The following is a 17,600-nucleotide window of genomic DNA, read 5'->3' as shown; positions in this document are numbered from 1 at the left end:
TTATTTCTAGAACTTTCATAAAGAGAGGTCACTGAGCTTCTGTGAGCTTCATAAAATCATTAAATGCAGTTTGATTTTCTTCACACTGTGGGACATGGAGGTCAGATCTGAATAAAAATCAAATGAACTAAAATCTGATTAATACAGATTTTGGGGCTCTTCTAATCTTTCTCTCATGAACAATTTCCTCTGCAAACTGCAACAATGATGCAACATCATTGTTTTGTTTTTTTGTTCATGTAACACTGTCATGAGCAATCACAGCCAGAGTTCCCCTCTTCTCCATAAAAGGATCATTTCTTTAGTCACTGACGGCAGGTAGTTGCTCAACACATCCAAACTCCAGCCTATATAACAGCTTCTCCCAGCACTGAGACACAAGTTGCACACAACGAGGAAGCATGAAGACTTTGACTCTGAGCATTCTGCTTGGTCTGGCAGTAGCAGTTTACTGCATGCCAGTATCTCAGATTACTGGACAAGATGAAAGTTTTGCAAAGGTATGTGTACTTGGCTCTTTTTTATTTTTTGGCATAGGCTGGGGTGGACAAACTTTGTGATTAACTTCGTAATTGTCCATCCCATGTTGTTATTTGTCTTGTTCCTTGAGCTTAAACATGCTGACAGATATTTGAGGGTAAAGCTCTGAATATTTCTCTCTTCCAGAACTACCTGAAGAAATTCTTCAACCTCACAGAGGAGGAGGGTCCAGCTGTCAGAAGGGGCATCAGCCCACTGAACAAGAAGCTGGCTGAGATGCAGAGATTCTTTGGTCTCCAGATCACCGGGTCTCTGGATGCTGACACTTTGGCCATGATGAAGAAGCCCCGCTGTGGGGTTCCCGATGAACAGGTCGCTCGTTTCTCCACTTTTGGAAACAACCTCAAATGGCAGAAGAACAGCCTCACATACAGGTGAATGATCTAAAGATACAACATAACACACAACGTGAGAAAATGTGACCACACTAATGATTTTCTTGGATGTGGATTTTCTTGTTTTGCTCTGCAGGATAGAGAACTACACACCTGACATGTCTGTGGCAGAGGTGGATGACTCCATAGACAAAGCTCTGCAGGTGTGGGCCAAAGTCACTCCACTGAGGTTCACAAGGATCTACAGCGGCATTGCTGATATTATGATCTCTTTTGGTCGTGGAGGTGAGTCTAACATTAAGTAATATAATCACGGAATTTTTTTTATTGTATTATTGCACGATCATCTCACCTATCAGTCAGGAACAGTAAGCTTTTTTAGTCTCTGTGTTTTGTTTGGCCAACTCTAAAACTACTATCTTCTAACAGCACATGGTGATTATTACCCCTTTGATGGCCCTGATGGCACTCTCGCCCACGCCTTTGCTCCCAGTCCTGGCATCGGAGGGGATGCCCATTTTGACGAAGATGAAACGTTCACGTTCCGCTCAAACACAGGTAAGTTTGTTTATTACTTTTACGAACTTTGGTGTCCAAATTATTACTCTGTAGTGTGTGACCTGAGTTATCCTAAGCTGTAACCAATTCTGTGTTTTCTACTTCAGGCTACGTCCTCTTTATGGTTGCTGCCCATGAATTTGGTCACTCTCTGGGCTTGTCTCACTCCGAGGACCCTGGTGCTCTCATGTACCCAGTGTACTCATACAGTAACCCTGACACCTATGTTCTTCCCCGGGATGACATTAATGGCATCCAGTCCCTCTATGGTGAGTGCTAAATTCATTTTTTTAATTAAAAATATTTGAGTTGACCAAAATCTTAGAAGAACTTGTGCATAAATAATTTTACAACATAGGTGCAATGTCATATTTATTAAATTACCTCCAGGTCGAAATCCAAATCCTGTTGGGCCTGGACCTACAGCCCCCACTACTCCTGATGCCTGTGATTCAACAATGGTTTTGGATGCTGTTGCCACACTGCGAGGAGAGATGCTCTTCTTCAAGGACAGGTATCACAAAATAAATGCTTGAATACCTGAGCTTCTGGGATTGGCTGATTAAACATTTACATTAATGTACATTTTCTGTGTGTGTCTTCACAGATTCTTCTGGCGCAACCACCCTCAGAGCAACACACCTCAGCAAACTCTCATCACAAATTTCTGGCCCAATGCCCCTGTGGACATTGATGCTGCTTATGAGAGCCAACAATCAGATCATGTCTTACTTTTTAAAGGTATGCTTTCCCAGTGTCCACCTAATGTCGCACTTTTTTCAGGTCAGCATTTTTGTGCCTTTACATAGATTTACTATAAAGTCTACTTCTTGTTTGTTCACAGGTCATAAGGTGTGGGCTTTCAGCGGCTATGATCTTGTAAGTGGCTATCCTAAACCAATATCCAGCTTTGGTCTGCCCAAAACAGTGAAGAAAGTTGATGCGGCCCTCTATGACGAACAAAGTGGGAAGACTCTGTTCTTTGTAGGCAGTGAATACTACAGGTGTGTTCCAGTAAGATCTGAGAAAATTAGGCAACCGATTTCCATACGGCAGCTTACTAGTTGTATTACAAATGTTAAATGAATCTAAACACATTTTTCTCTTCCCAGTTATGATGAGGCCACAAAGAAGATGGATGAGGGATTCCCCAAACAGGTGGATGAGACCTTCTTGGGAATGACCTCCAAAGTGACTGCAGCTCTGCAGCACGGAGGTGAGCAGCAATTCAGCCTTGAGGACCACTGAAACGAGACAATGATTTCTGTTTTTGATATTTCTGTTTTTATCTTTTGAGTTTACATGTACAGCTATTTACAGCTATTTTAAAAATCCCTTATGCAGCACTAACATGTAGCATCTCTGTTCTGCAGGGTACACCTACCTCTACAGTGGACCACAAATGTTTGAGTATGCCATGTGGAGCGGGAGGCTGTACCGTGTGCTGAGGAACAGCTACTTCTTGCCCTGCACCAAATACTAGAGGAGCCAGTTTTCTAACTTGTTTACAGAAGAGTTTGAATGCTAAATAAGGCACAGTAAAAAAAAAGAAAGAAGAGTAACTGTGTCGATATATTTTCGGATATTTAATTTTATTGTTAAAAAGTTAACAGCAGCTTATGTACTTAATACTGTTATTGTTATGTTAACTTTGTTAAGCTTTAGCATAACTTTTTATTTTGTTTTATTTATGTCACAATCATTATTTAATTCTTCCGCTCGCTAATTGTTGTTGTGTTTTGACCTATTTATGTATACAAAAGGTCAAATGGAGTACAGTAAAAATAAATTGACATCATCAATAAGGACATTTTAAATGTGTTACTGTTGTGTTACAATGTTACAACCATAGGTGGATAAAGTACACACACTGGTAACTTAAGTATAAGTACATTTCTTTTATTTACAAAATACTGCTGCAAAAGTTGAAGAAATGCTTCTTTACTCAAGTAATAGTATTGTATTTTTCGGACCATAAGGCGCACCGGATTATAAGGCGCATTAAGCAAACAAAACAGTCAGATAAGTCAAACTTTACTCAACTCATTCTTCTGGCTTCCTCCACTTCCGTACCATTGATTCAGTAATGTTGAATCCTCTGGCAGCTGTATGGGCAGAAATCTGTGCCATCAGAAACTGAATTTGAATAAGTTAAATTCGAATTTGAATTGCTCGGATTGAATCTGAATTGTACCTTGAATAAATGCTTTTACAAACTGAATTTGAATTGGCCTAATTTGAAATTCAATTTATTAGTTTGAAAATGATCATCACTAAATTGAAATTGAATTTTATATTTTGAAAAGGAATTCATTTGCTTTGAAACCGTATTTTATCTTTTAAAAATTTAGCTCTTGAATAATTTCAGATTCACTTCTCACCATTCAGTTTCAGTTCTACAATTCAGTTTTTTGGGACTTACATCTGGTCCTGGTTCAAGAGTAATCGAGCGCAGATTAATAGAACTACGTTTTACTAGCGGACCGAAAGTGTTACTAACGGGAATCTACAGCATCTTGAGCTGAATTAAGACTTCAGAACAGGGGCGATTTTAGCCCATTTTTGGGTTGAATGAATCAAAGCACCCCCAAAGATTTCTTACTTTTTTTGGACAATATTTGCTGTTTGTGGGACACACTACTAAAAATATAAAAAGCATACAGTACTTAATTGAGATGGAACATTTTAACAACAAAACTATAGATAACCCTACCCCCCTCCCAAAATGGTTTGTTCCAGCCAGCCTCCCTCCTCCTCTGGCTCTGGCGTGTTGCTGCCAGAGTTATAGTGGCTGGGACCTGAGATACAGCAGAGCGGATGCATAAGTGCCCGGGTTAAAACAGGACATATTAACTGCATTTAACCTTCAGTTACTCTTTATATAGTTAGGTAGGAGTCAGACCATGTTTCTTTTTAGCTGAAAAACATTACACCCAGCCAGGTAGCCTGCTGTGTTGAAAACGTGTTTCCCGCCTATGTTTGCTACCCTGTCCTACTCTGTAGTAAATTCAGCGATATTTGATCGTCCTGTTGCTCCCATTGAAATTTATATAGCCTATTTAAAATCTAAAACTTAACATTATCCATAGCCTGCTGCTGTTACCACTGTCCTGTTTGAAATGTAATGAGAGAAACTGGTTATTTTATCATATGTGCATGTGTTGATCTGTTTCAAAAACAGGAGCCACATTTAGGTAAAAGTGTAAAATCAAATGATCCCTCAATAAAGGATAATGCTGGAGTGTTTCAAGTGTTTCAATATTTATATCTTTTATTAGATGTACATGTGCTTTGGTTATTTGCCCTTTGGTTCAGGGGCGATTCTAGGATCAGAGCTTTGGGGGTGCTGAGCACCCAGAGAGCTGCCCATCCAGGCAAGGTAAACTTTACTAGTCACGATGAGACTTCCCCGTCTCTGTCAGTCCCTGCATCCTTAAATGTCTCCAGTTGTCCCGAGTTCCCTCTGACTGTCTCCTTGGTGCATTTAAACCCCTGTTCCTCCCTGTCCTCGTCGTCTGTTGTCTTCATCTCCATTATTAGTCGTCATAATTTTACCCTCTCTGTGCAAGTCTGCAAATTTCTTTATTAAATCATAAGATTCTTAAATTCATCAAGTCTCTCTGTGCCTGGGTCCTCGTTACAAAACATGACATCACTGTTTTGTACATTTTAACACTATTTAATCCCCACATTTGTGAAAGAAAAGCAAAACACTTTTTTGAAAAGTTTGTAACAAAACCATCAAATCTGATAAAGGTTATTTAAATGCTGCCAAAGAAGAATGGATTGGAATTTTAAAAAATACATATCCTAACCTTACTTACTGCTGGAGAATAATGAATGATGCTCACAGAGAGTAAAAAGTAAACTGAGTGCATTTTTTGGACAGAGATTCACTTTTAATGTCTTTGTATAATATAATACAGATAGATAAAAATACACTGCAAAAGTAGAAGTCCTATATTATTATAATATTAAAAAATTAGAAAAATTGAGACACCCTGGCCTATGGTACAGTGTATGAAAAGATCTTTACTGCAGATACTACTATGGCCCTGCAGATTTTTTCTTTTCTTTTAACCTATGTCGCCTCACCTTGAAGTTGGTAAATCTGTCCATCACATTTTGGTGGTCAAGTCTCTCAAGCATCTCTTTCTCAACTGACATCACAGCCAGGTGCTGGAGTCTGCTTTGACCCATGGTCCTTCTCAGCCAGGTATGGAGCTGACTCAAGACACTAAAACACCTCTCACAGCTACAGCTGCTAACTAGGTTTGTTAGGGCAACCTGAACAGCCCAACTTCAGTAACCCTACAAACGTCACTGCTGTTTAGTTTTCTGTCTTCATTTATGTTGGAAGTGATAGCAGAGCTGTACGTTTGAATGTTTCAGAAATCTCTCAGTCAGAACATGCTATATCATGTTTAGGTGGAAACTAGCGAGCTAACTTCCTGCTAACTGCTAACTCTGTTAAATTTAATAAATTCTGTTTTCATGGATGCCTGGATCTTAAACTTAATTGTTACACCTGGTAAAGCAGCAATGCTGATCATTTTATTAAAGATGAAAGAATTTAGACAGTTTTTTCCTCTCAGTGATGCCGCAGTGTTCGTTTGTTTTTGGGACCTGAAGGGGACGGAGTTTAGGACCCAGATTACTCCGCGAGGCTCCTGACTACGGTAGCCGTAATGCTCCGACAATCCATCAAGCGGTGCGGCTTCGTAGCTTACCAAAGTCCTACTAAAATGTTTTTTGACAGATTTTTGAGCGCCGTGTACCACATAAAATTGGTTCGAGGTCAGTAAGCACAACCAGAATTTAATAAGTAGACAAAATACAGCAGCTGCACCTTTGACTTGCAGATATATGTAGCAAACTGCAATGAAAGAGTTGGTGTTTATGCAGTTATTACAAATAGAGATATTTCTGTAAAATGTAGGAAGCGATAGTCAGAAAATAAAGAAAAATAAGTAAGTAAAATGGTAATAGTAAAACTATCTGCGAGTTTTACACCTGAATCTATTACACCTTTATGCCAATGGACAATGATGACTTTAGCATATTATTATGCTTCATATTTAGCGTATATAAAAATAAAATAATTATCACATTTAACCCTATAGCTATAGCTAGTACACAAGCATGCTAATGCTTGCTAATATGCACAACACACAAATGATATGTCAGTATTTTGATGTGATGATGTAACTGGAAGGTCACAGGATCACCAAAACTATTACAAGTCATTCTGAGCACTTTTATTCACATTAAGTACTAATTATTTCATAATGGAAGTGGCTTAACTACAGTAAAATCATATAAAAATAAATGCACCATAGTACTACTGACAGAAAAATTCAGAAAATATCAGCTTTGATTTTGAATACCGTGATCATTAGTTCATTGGTCTCAGCTTACATAGATCACATGTAAAAACAAGGATTTATTTGTGTTCTGTGTTATTAATAATCTTTGAGTTCATCATGGTTTATGACTGCTAGTGTTTTGGTTTCTTTCTTGTATTTCTAGCTCTCTAGTTTTTCTTTGTTTTGTGATTTCTAGTTCTTGGGTTTTGTTCCTGTGCCCCTGATGTTAAGTGTAGGTTTAATTCTGTCATGTTTATTTTCTTGCTCCCTAGTCGTGTCTCATGTGGCAGTTTGTTACTCCTGTCCTGTCCCTGTGCTCCGTGTTTGTCCTATTCAGTGTCAAGAGTGTGCCTCTGTGCCTGTCGTGTGTTTCCTGTTTTATTTTGATAGTCCCTGTCCTGTGTGAGTGTGTCTCATTTTGCTTCCCTCGTCTCATTGGCTGTATCCCAATTCAGGGTCTGCAGTCTTAAAGGCTGCATTTTAAGGCCGATTACATCACAGCGACGCGACGAAGGCTGTCCCAATTCAAAGGCTGCTCGAAATGTGGCCCTCAAATGCGTCCTTCATTTCCCTGAATTTTAAGGACGTGGCGGTGTAGACTTCGTGGCCCAACATATCCCACAATTCATAGCGCGGCAGTCGGTGTGGATAATTTTGCCGCAGACGGCAGAAGCGGAGCTGCGAAGAGTAAACTGTCAAAAGTAAGTACTGAATAATATGTCACTTATTTATGTGCAAATGTTTAATAATAAAAAACATTAAAACATTACTGTTGGCCACATGTCGGCAAAGTTATTTGCCATTAGTGATGTTTGTACGTTCAGCGTTTACTTGGTTTTAAAGCCTTTAAAATAATAGTCACATCTCTGTAATATAGTCTTACAGACATGTGATGATTTTATGGATAATTAAAGTCAGTCATATATCCACAAACACAACAAGCTGAAAGTCAGTGATGCTGCTCGGTTTGCAGTCCTGAATATGACGGCACAAGCAGGATTCACTGCACTGTTAATGTTAGCTATGTTATATTGCTGCCTCTGTTCGGTGGTGTCGAGCCAAACGGACTTTAACGTGTGTTTGAACGAGCTGACGGTTCACTCGTTAAGCTGAAAGAAAGATGCTTTAATCACAGGAGTCACACATGTGTCCACTGGACCATCTGGGAACTCTTCTTGTTTAGCACTCGTAATAACACAAACACTAAATCCTCCTTCTCTTGTGCTGTTTTGTAGCAGTGTATACACCTGAGACTGTCACCTGTCTGTCTGTCCTGCACTCTCTCTCTGTTTCTTTCTCTCTGATTGTGGAATAAAAGTATGAACATGTATTTATAAGTTACACTTGTGTTTGAATCCTGCAGCTTATCACACATTTGATTTCCATGTGTGACAACTGCAAGTGTCCAGAGTGAGGACAGACTGAGGGACCCACTGCTGCACATCATCTGTGAGGCTTTGCACCCCTGATGATCCACCAGGACAAACTCAGCAGTGTGTGAGGAAGAGGAGGAGGAAGAGCCAGCAGCAGCTGACAGATGGAGAGAATAGACAGACTGTTCCCTGTTTGTGAAGGACTGCTAGGAAAGTTTAACATAACTAATTGTCTGTCCTGAATCAGTCTTATTAGGTAATGTTCAAATAATGTTATCATCCCAGTGTTTTCAGTGTGGGAGAAAGTACTCAGGGCCTTCAAGTTACACACTATGAAAGGCAGCAACAAGTTTAATATTCAGAAACCTAAAGTATGTATCAGCAGCAGAATGGAGCTAAAAATAAATGTTTGTTTCAGTTCTATGAAGCTTTGAGTATTTTGGATTAGTAGTACTGCTGTGTTTGTTGCATCATATTGCTGTAATTGTTTATATGCTTTATATATTCTGAGGTAAGTTGATCTATAGTGTTACATCATATTCTATAAGGATGTTATGTGTTTGTATACTTTCTGCCCAGTTTGACCCATTTAGCAGAAGTCGGCCTGTTTAAGGCTCTGATATCTATTCTGTATGACTTAAAGCAGTTATGACATGGTCTGATTTTCTCACCCAATAAAGGAATATTTCATATATCAGTCTACTCTTCATTCTAATTGTTATTTACTAGCTAATCCTAAATGACTGTTCAGTACAGATATGAAGCCCAACAATCATGTTTTACAGTCCTGTGGTCTCAGCCTCAGATACTTATTAAATCACACAAAGCTCGTGTAGAAACAAACAAATGAACAAAATATGTTCTCCTTCATTTCTGTCAACCACACGTTTCCAGCTATCATGGTTGCAAGGCAACCTGGGCAGCGCGACGGAGGCTAGACCGTCCCATTTCACAAGCACGTGTTTTGGAGTTTGTACCTGCTTTGTCTCTAGGGGCCACCGTATGTAAACATATAAATAAATCCACGGGTTTTTTTTACATTAGTAATTTCTTTTGTGCATAATTTTATATTGTTGTTGATAATAAATTAATTAAAGCAACAAAACAACCCGACGAGCCAGTTGGGACCCGAAAGAGCCGGTTCTTTTTAGTGAGCCGAGCTGAAAGAGCCGGTTCTCCAAAAAGAGCCGGAATTCCCATCACTATTAGTGATGGCCAAATGAAGCTTTCTGAAGCATTGAAGCTTGTGTTCATTACTCGAAGCTTTTCAACACAGTCATCTTTGGTGACATCTGGTGGCCAAAAATATGAAGAGCAGCTTGAATCTACAAAATAAAATGACCTGCTTCATTATGACTGCCCACGCTACAGAGCGGAGTTCACAGTTGTTAGGTTTATGTTGGCACAAACCTGTTGCTGGAACAGCCGAAGCAATTTACTGCAACTAGCAAAAGCAAGACACAAGTCACCAGAGCTCTTTGTGTGATCTCGTGCACGAGGGAGATGACTGAGATGAGCGCTGTTCCTGCCGCTCGAACCCCAGTCACTCTCAGTCAGCTCCCCTGTAGCACTGCCTTTTATTGTGGTTACATGAATATGCATAGGTTCATTAACATATGACATCTTACACAGGCATACATGTGAACAAAGAGTACCTCGTCAGTGTGTAGTGCAGGCAGTGATGGGAATAACGGCATTACAAGTAATGGCGTTACTAACGCCGTTACTTTTTTCAGTAACAAGTAATCTAACTAATGACTATTCCTATAGTTACAACGCCGTTACCGTTACGAACAAGAAAATGCGGTGTGGTCGCGTTACTATTTTTCAACAAACAGATGGTTGAAGCTGTCTTCAGCTTACCGCTTCTTATATCAGTTGCACGGAAGTAGCTGTCTACGTAAGTAATCTAGGTGCTACAGCTTTAAGCAGCTGCGCGCGCTCCTGCGGACGGCAATCCCTTTCTGGCAGACGATCATTTTTTGGCACAACACCTGGAGCTCAGGGGGCAAAACAATCGCATGAGTGCTGCTGTTTGACTGAGGAAGAATAAAGTAGTCATGGTAAGCCAATCACATGACCACTTCAAGATTACAAAGCAACAAGGTGATATATGCCAGTTTATAAACTGTGTTGATAGGCCACGTAAAACCAGAGTCATGATAAACAATATATACACGTTTTTTCCTCAATAGTTTCGTCTCGTTTACTGTCTAAGGACAGCGCAGCGAGACCTCTCTGCTTATGACCAACAAAATAAAAAAACAAAACAAAAACAGCCCTTTTGTGTTGGTGGAAAAATGCACCATGTCAACCAATCAAAAAAAACCGATATGGCAACATGACATTTGGTTGTTTAGGAAGACGGGGAAGTTTTAGGCGTGATGGCGAGAGAGAGAGAATGACAGCAGAAAAAGAGAGAGCGCGAGTTTTGAGATGAGAGATTTGTGACGTTTAGCGTGTTTGGAGTGTGTAGTTAACAGAGATGGGCAGTAACGCGTAACGCGTTACTGTAATCCAATTACTTTTTTCAAGTAACGAGTAATGTAAGGGATTACCATTGCAAAAACGGTAATTAGATTACCGTTAGTTTCCCGTAGGAACGCTGCGTTACTGCGTTACTAAAACCGTGAGTTTTTTGTGAGAATGTCTCATGACAGTGACGTAAGCGAGTGCGAAGTTCGTGACAACAGCTGTCTGCAGATCAACAATGGATAATATATCAAGTACGGGAGAGAGTATGAGCGTGCAGTGTTTAAAGCGTGGAAGTACTGACCTTATTTTGAGTTTGATTCCATAAAAAGTGACAAAAACATTAGTGTCCGTTGTGCGTGGGAAGAAAACTTCTTTTTAGAGCGAAACCCCCCCCTTAACTTCCAAGCAAGCGCCGAGTGCGCTACGACGTAATGTGAAATTCACAGAGAAACTCGCCGATTCGGATCTTCCACTGACCGCTGCAGCACACCTGCACCAGGGTAAACCTCCGCCTACCCCAGTCCTGCTTTACAGGTGAAAATAGAGCAACTAGCCTTTGACTTTATTTATTTTCTGCTGTGTTTTACTTGCATCTATTTGAAAGACTGAGTGTAAACACAAAAACATATTTTATTTTATGTGCTGGAATGTGCAGAAAATAGGAGAAGATAGTAGAAACACACACAGACGCTCTGTTTTTCACTTGTATACAAGGGCGGTCACAGAACGCTCACACCAGAGTGGGGGCCCTGTGATGCGCGCTCTGTTCTTGCACTTGTCTTTATTTATATGCAAAAATAATACAACAGTGAATACGTCTATTCATAGGCAGAGGAAAGTTAGTGCGCAGGGAGTGAAGATAAGAGTGGTTTAGGCGTATGCATGTGTGTTGTGGGATACAGAAAGACGCGGCCTCTCTTCTTGTTAGGGAGCGTCAGATAAAAGTGTCCAGCTCTCCTCTTCCTGCTTGTTCAGCTATTATCGCTGTGAGAAAGAATTTATAAAACAGTCTTGTAGTGGACAACAGTCTAAGTCATCAAAAGGTCAACATACAGTATTCTATCATATGCAAACTTATATCATTAAAAGCTTATACTGACTACTAAGTACAATTTTCCATTGACATTCCCTCCTGTTGTCAGTATAACTATCACACCATCATTAATCACACAAAGTCTTCATGTTCCAACAGGTCGGGGTCATCATCATCATCATTTGTCACGGCTATGTATGCAGCAACAGTGGAAATAATTATACGGTTAATCATGAGTTTTAGACATGGCAGTATACATGTTACAAAGACACAAAATAAAAGTAAAAATACAAAAAGGGATAAATAGAATAAATAAGAATACAAAGGAATCGCAAGTATTTCAAGTATTTCAAGTACTGAAGTCTATTGCACCGTTGGTTTTTTAACAAAAAGTATTGCACAGTGAAAAGGCAGTAGTAGTCTTTTAGCAGCTGTAGCCAGGAGCCAGTGTAAAGCCAAGAAAACCAGTCACTTGTATTACTTACATAGTCCTGATTTTGGGCCTGCTTGATCTGTCTCAAGGCGTTCAGGGCATCAGTCATGTTTGATGAGTGTACATTGTCTAGTGTGTGTGTGTGTCTCATTTGTCACTCAATCAACAAGTGCACGTCTGTTCAGGTGTGTGTTTCTCTTCATTCTGAGTCAGTGTGTGTAGATGTGTATGTTTGCGTGTTTATCACTTTCCTGTTCTGGTGTTTTGGGTAAACCACGGCCTGAAGCGTGCCCTGGGGTCCTGCCCTCCTCCTTTTCAGTCCAGTTGCGACCATTGCTGCTGCTGCTCATAGTTCAGTCTGTCCTGGTCCTGGCCCCAATTGGGGCAGTCCTTTCTCCAGTGTCCATGCTCACCGCAGGTGAAACCTGCATCTTCTTCTGTGTTTTGTCCATTCTGAGGTGCCTTTTGATCTCAGTTGCTCCTCCTGTCTCTGGCACGCGCTTTCTTCTGCTGCCCGATCATCCGTGTTGGTCCGTCACTGTCCTGCACAGTGTTAATGCAGAGTTATCAAGGTCAGCATTCTTTTGCTCGGCCTTACTTTTCATTCAGGCTTGATGGGCGTCTCGTCACAGCTCTGTCAGCTGAAGCTGTCTGGAAATTTCCCCCGTGTAGTGAAACGGGCCTTGGATTTAACGCTCTCCGTCTCTGCTGCATGAGATCGCTTTCCTGTAGCACCGTTGACATTTTTAGATTGTTGTTATGGGTCCAGCTGCTGCAGCATTTGGTCAGGGTCACGTCAAAGATGGTAGAGGGGAGAGCAGGAGTCCAGGTCAGCCTCGGCTTTCAGGACTGGCAAAGCAGCCTGTAATTAAACATAAAAAGAAAAAACAAAAACAAAACAAAAACAGACGAACAGGAAAATGATGTTGTTTTGGCTGTGTTATTCAGAGAGGGGAGAAACACCGGGCCAGGCCCTGTGTCAGCCTTCTCTCCCCCTTTTTTGTTTTTCCTCATAATATAATTAACTCATAACCCACCAAGTTGACAGGACAACACAGGTAGATATTAAAATTCGTAAGATCACGTTTAAAAGCACAAAAAAGGAATTTTCCTTCCTTCAGTAATCACTTGTATGATTCAATCAGCAGAAAACATCTCACCATTTGACTCTTAACCACTAAATTTGTTGTTTCATCACTGGTTGGTCATACCAGTCTCGTTCTTTTTGAAGTTGTTGTCCTGCAACCCAGAGAGTTTTAGTAGTGGATAAACTTCAGCATTTGATAACAAAACTATTAAGTTTTCCCTGTTTTAACACTAATGAGAGATATAGGCGCATGTATAGTGTGTGCTGTAGTGTAAGCTGCTCTTCATTGCATGTATGTGTGTTAGTACGCTTGCATGCAGGGCCCGTGGGCCTCTCTCACCCAAAAGAGCATTTTCTCAACAGTTGCCTTTCTTTCGCGTGTGTTAAGAAAGGCAAATGTGCTTGAAGCAGTTGTGAGATTATTATGTTGTTATATTACATTATACCTATAATCAAAATGAGTGAATCATGATACTGCTGTAGGCCACATCATACTTCTGAGTTAAAAGAATGTGAAAATCATTAGATCTATTAGATAGGTTTGTAGTATCCTATACTGCTGATTTATTGTGAGTGAGTTACACTGTTTCATGACATTTCATACTGCCGAGTTATGAAAAGAATATTGTATTCAGAGAGTAGGGGCCTCTCTCTCTTTTTTTTTCTTTGTGATAGTAAAAAGAACAGAGCACATGCCACGGGAGCGTCACCCCCACCTTTGGTGGAGGCAGAAAAACAGGGAGCCAAGGTCATAACTCAGGCTCACTAAGAGTTAGAAAGAATATGAATGCTTAGTTTGTGGCTGTGGCGCATTTTGTATAGCTTCTTTTCTTTGTTTAGTAGCTTTCTGCCTTCACCTGAGAGGGTGTGCCCTAAGCATGTGACTTCAGGTCTCCATAATTGGAGTTTATTTAAAGATAAATAAGATGATTTCATTTATTGCTCGCGGATCATGCACTAGACGGTATATTGCAGTATTAGCTGTCTTCACCACTTAAACAAAACATCACTCTTTGTTTTATCATTATTATTATTAGTATTATTATTATTATTATTATTATTATTATTGTTATTAATTCTCCTTTCTCGAAAACAGAAAATGAAATTGTAGTCGTTCTTGGTTGAGAAACACAAAATTATCATCATCAAGGACACATGGTGAGAGCTACTTCAGAAGTTACAGTACTCATCACTCAAGCAACATTTCAAAAAACAAAAGAAACAAAAAACAAAACTCAGCACACTACACAGAGAACAACAACAAGACATAACTGAAGATGTTGTTCTTGTTTGTTCTCATGGAAATTTAGAATAAAGTTATTACATCTGCATTAGTAAATCATATGCCTAATCATTATGTGCCACTGTGATCCACAAGTATGATCACATATTTATTCATTTTTCAAACCAACAAAACAAACAACAAAACAAAACAAAAACAACTTATTGATGGCTTGAACGCTTTACACACATAAGTCAGGATGCAAAAAGGCTGCTGCCAAAAACAAATCAGAAGCGTGAGGGAAAAAAAAACTGAGCCCACAGACAGCTTCATGTTTGAGCTTTAATAGCTGTTTCCCTCCCTCTGATGTGTTCTTATGCAGCTCCTGCTCTAAAAAATGTGTAACCTGCTCATCAGCTTAGCAGTGACCACATATTTAATTCAGCTTCTCAATTGTGTAGCTTTTGCTGTTGTATAGAGGGTTTAGCTTGTTAGTTGTTAGTATAGGTGTGCTCTATATTTCAGCAATGTCTCATCTAGGATGACAGGTTTTCAAGCAGGTCAAGTGCCTCTATGCACTTAATTAGTTTAGATATTTTCTTTATTTTCTTCATTTCATATGTCATTGTACTGAATTTGAGCAAACCTTAAGCTTGATGCAGACTACTTTTAACAATTATCCACCTCACATCATAACTGACTGAGGTGCCTCTTCATATTAATATTATGTTATTATTAATGTTATTATCTTTTTATATAACAGCAATACACTGTAAAATCTAATTAGTTCCCAGAACTCAAAAAAATTATGGAAACTCGTTGCCTCAAAAAAATTGAGTAAAGCTTAGCTAAAAATGACTAAGTTAGGTCAACTTATTTACTTTGAGTACTCTGTACAAGCTCATTTGTTCACAGAACTCAAAAAAAATTGGATCAAGTTTACGTAAGATGACCAAGTTAGTGCAACTTACTCATTTTGAGTACACTGTACAGCCTTGTTAGTTCCCAGAACTCAAAAAATTATGGAAACTCGTTGCCTCAAAAAACTAAGTAAAGCTTACTTAAGATGACTGTTAGGACAACTTATTCATTGCAAGTCTGCAGTATTAACAATAACTTGATATTTCTGACTGTACAATACTAATTGTTTACCTACTGACAAACATGTTAAGTTCAACTAAATGAAAAAACAATTTGTGGTAACATGAATATGATTAAAATAATTAACAACACTTTTTGTAATGATGTTAAAATGAGCCCAACTTTTATTTTCAAACACAACAAAGTATAACAGCCAACATACTGGACACTGTTCTGCTGAACAACAAACAATTATATTGCCATCACTGTTATAACCTTACAATGAAACAAAGTCTCAGATTTAATTATTCTGAAAATAAGTTTAGGTCTACCACAAGTTTGTTTTGCACTTACATTACTTATATAATCAAAATAAAATATTTATTGTTCTGTCACAAGTGCAGTCTCTAATTTAAACAACACATTTGTTTTCCATTCCAACACATGAGCTGGAATGTTGTATTATTTTAAGGATGCTTGTTTCCAGTCCAGGCATTACTGCCTGAATGACTGTCATGGATCGAGGTGATCCAAATGTAAGTGCAGAAGAAAGTCTTTAACTTCCCTTAAGTACAGTGGCAGTGGATGTGGGTTGGCGATGCAATGAGCTTGAACCTGCAGGCGACCATCTTCACTGACCACACCATCTGTGATGGAGGACTCATCTCTCCTGGTGTCCTGCAAGCAAACAATCATATTTTTTGGAACATGAACTTAATTGCTTTCTTAAAACATTTTTTTCTGCATTTGGTATAAAACAGATTCCAATTTAGACGATCTCAGCTCCTCCCCACCGGAGGGTGACATTCAATGTCCCAATTGTCAGTCTGCATAGCCCTGACCACCACCCAACACACAATAATGTCATGAAAGCATCATTTTAAAAAGGGCTATGCAAACATGGCCAATAACTTTCATTCTAATGATGTGCAAAATGATTTTGGGCACAAAACAGATTTTGCTGTTAGAAAACTTGCAGACTTCACTATATACAGTGTAGACCCTCTAAACTAAGTTTGGGGGATGTGATCTTTCAAGAAATGCAGACCAAACTGTTGTTGTTTGTTTACTTACACAGCATGTCTTGTAGAGTTAACTGTGGTCACCAGCAACAGCATAGTGCAGTCACATCTCAAGTCTAATAACAGAAGACAGGAAAAGATCAGTAAAGAAACAACTTCCCCAAAGCAAAGCACAAATAAAACAATAAGTAAAACAGGCTGATCTAAAGTATGATTAAAGTTCAGCCTGATTAATATAAATGTCACTGACAGTTGCTAATATATTGGAAAATCAAAACACTTACTGATGTCTTTCTGTCCAACAGCAGGAGTGCTGGTCCCGAGCCTCAAACACAGTAAGAAGCAAGCAGAGGGAGAAAAAACAGAATTTTTTTCAGAAACTGATTTGATCCTTAATGGCTGTGCAATCATTGTAACATAGAGTTTGCTTATGTTGTTAAATAAAGGCTAGATTTGACATTAATAGATGCCACAGATGTTCAAAAGCTGCCACAAAGCATGAAAAAAAAAAAAATAGACGTCTCCGAAAACGTCGGAGCATTTTTGCAAATATGTGATGTCTTGATAAATCGAGCAGATATTTGAAATTTACACAGCTACATTCTCGCCTGAAAATATCTTAAAAGTTTATTTTGTGACCCAGAAAAAGTAATAAGTTTTTCAGCTGCGCTCCTCCGCCATTGCCGCGCTTACAAGTACGCACAGGCTCCGACAACCGCGGCGACAAATGCGATCCTCCTTTTCCCCAGACTACCCTTTCTGGGTCACAAAATAACCTTTAAGATATTTTCAGGCGACAATGTAGCTATGTAATGCTCAAATATCTACTTAATTTATCAAAATATCACATATTTGCAAAAGTGCTTCCACGTTTTCGGAGAGCTCTGTTATCCACCCCCCACACTCCACACCTACCCCACCCCTAACGGCTGCACCTCCCGAAGAATTTTGTCTGGGCTCTTATCTCACTTATTTATTTCAAACAATCAACAGAAAATTTCACCACATAGTTTTATGTAAGGTTTTTAAGGCTGTGGTGTTAATTTTTAAGTAACATGAGCCCAGTGGCAGCAGCA

At 39.3% G+C, this 17,600-nt stretch overlaps 1 protein-coding gene across 1 annotated transcript; it reads left to right on the top strand.

Moving 5' to 3' along the window:
• The first annotated feature begins 365 nt into the window (after positions 1 to 365).
• Positions 366 to 3,127, top strand: mmp13a (matrix metallopeptidase 13a). Its single transcript, XM_039617904.1, has 10 exons — positions 366 to 500; positions 667 to 914; positions 1,012 to 1,160; positions 1,305 to 1,433; positions 1,541 to 1,702; positions 1,824 to 1,947; positions 2,041 to 2,174; positions 2,278 to 2,437; positions 2,546 to 2,649; positions 2,807 to 3,127. The coding sequence occupies exons 1-10, from the start codon at positions 402 to 404 to the stop codon at positions 2,914 to 2,916; spliced, it is 1,419 nt and encodes a 472-aa protein (XP_039473838.1). The 5' UTR covers positions 366 to 401; the 3' UTR covers positions 2,917 to 3,127.
• The last annotated feature ends 14,473 nt before the right edge of the window (positions 3,128 to 17,600 follow it).

Source organism: Oreochromis aureus, linkage group 10 (assembly GCF_013358895.1).
Source record: "Oreochromis aureus strain Israel breed Guangdong linkage group 10, ZZ_aureus, whole genome shotgun sequence".
In the NCBI taxonomy this organism is placed as follows: domain Eukaryota; kingdom Metazoa; phylum Chordata; class Actinopteri; order Cichliformes; family Cichlidae; genus Oreochromis; species Oreochromis aureus.
Note: the sequence above shows the minus strand (reverse complement) of the source record. Positions and strands in the feature narration are given on the sequence as shown.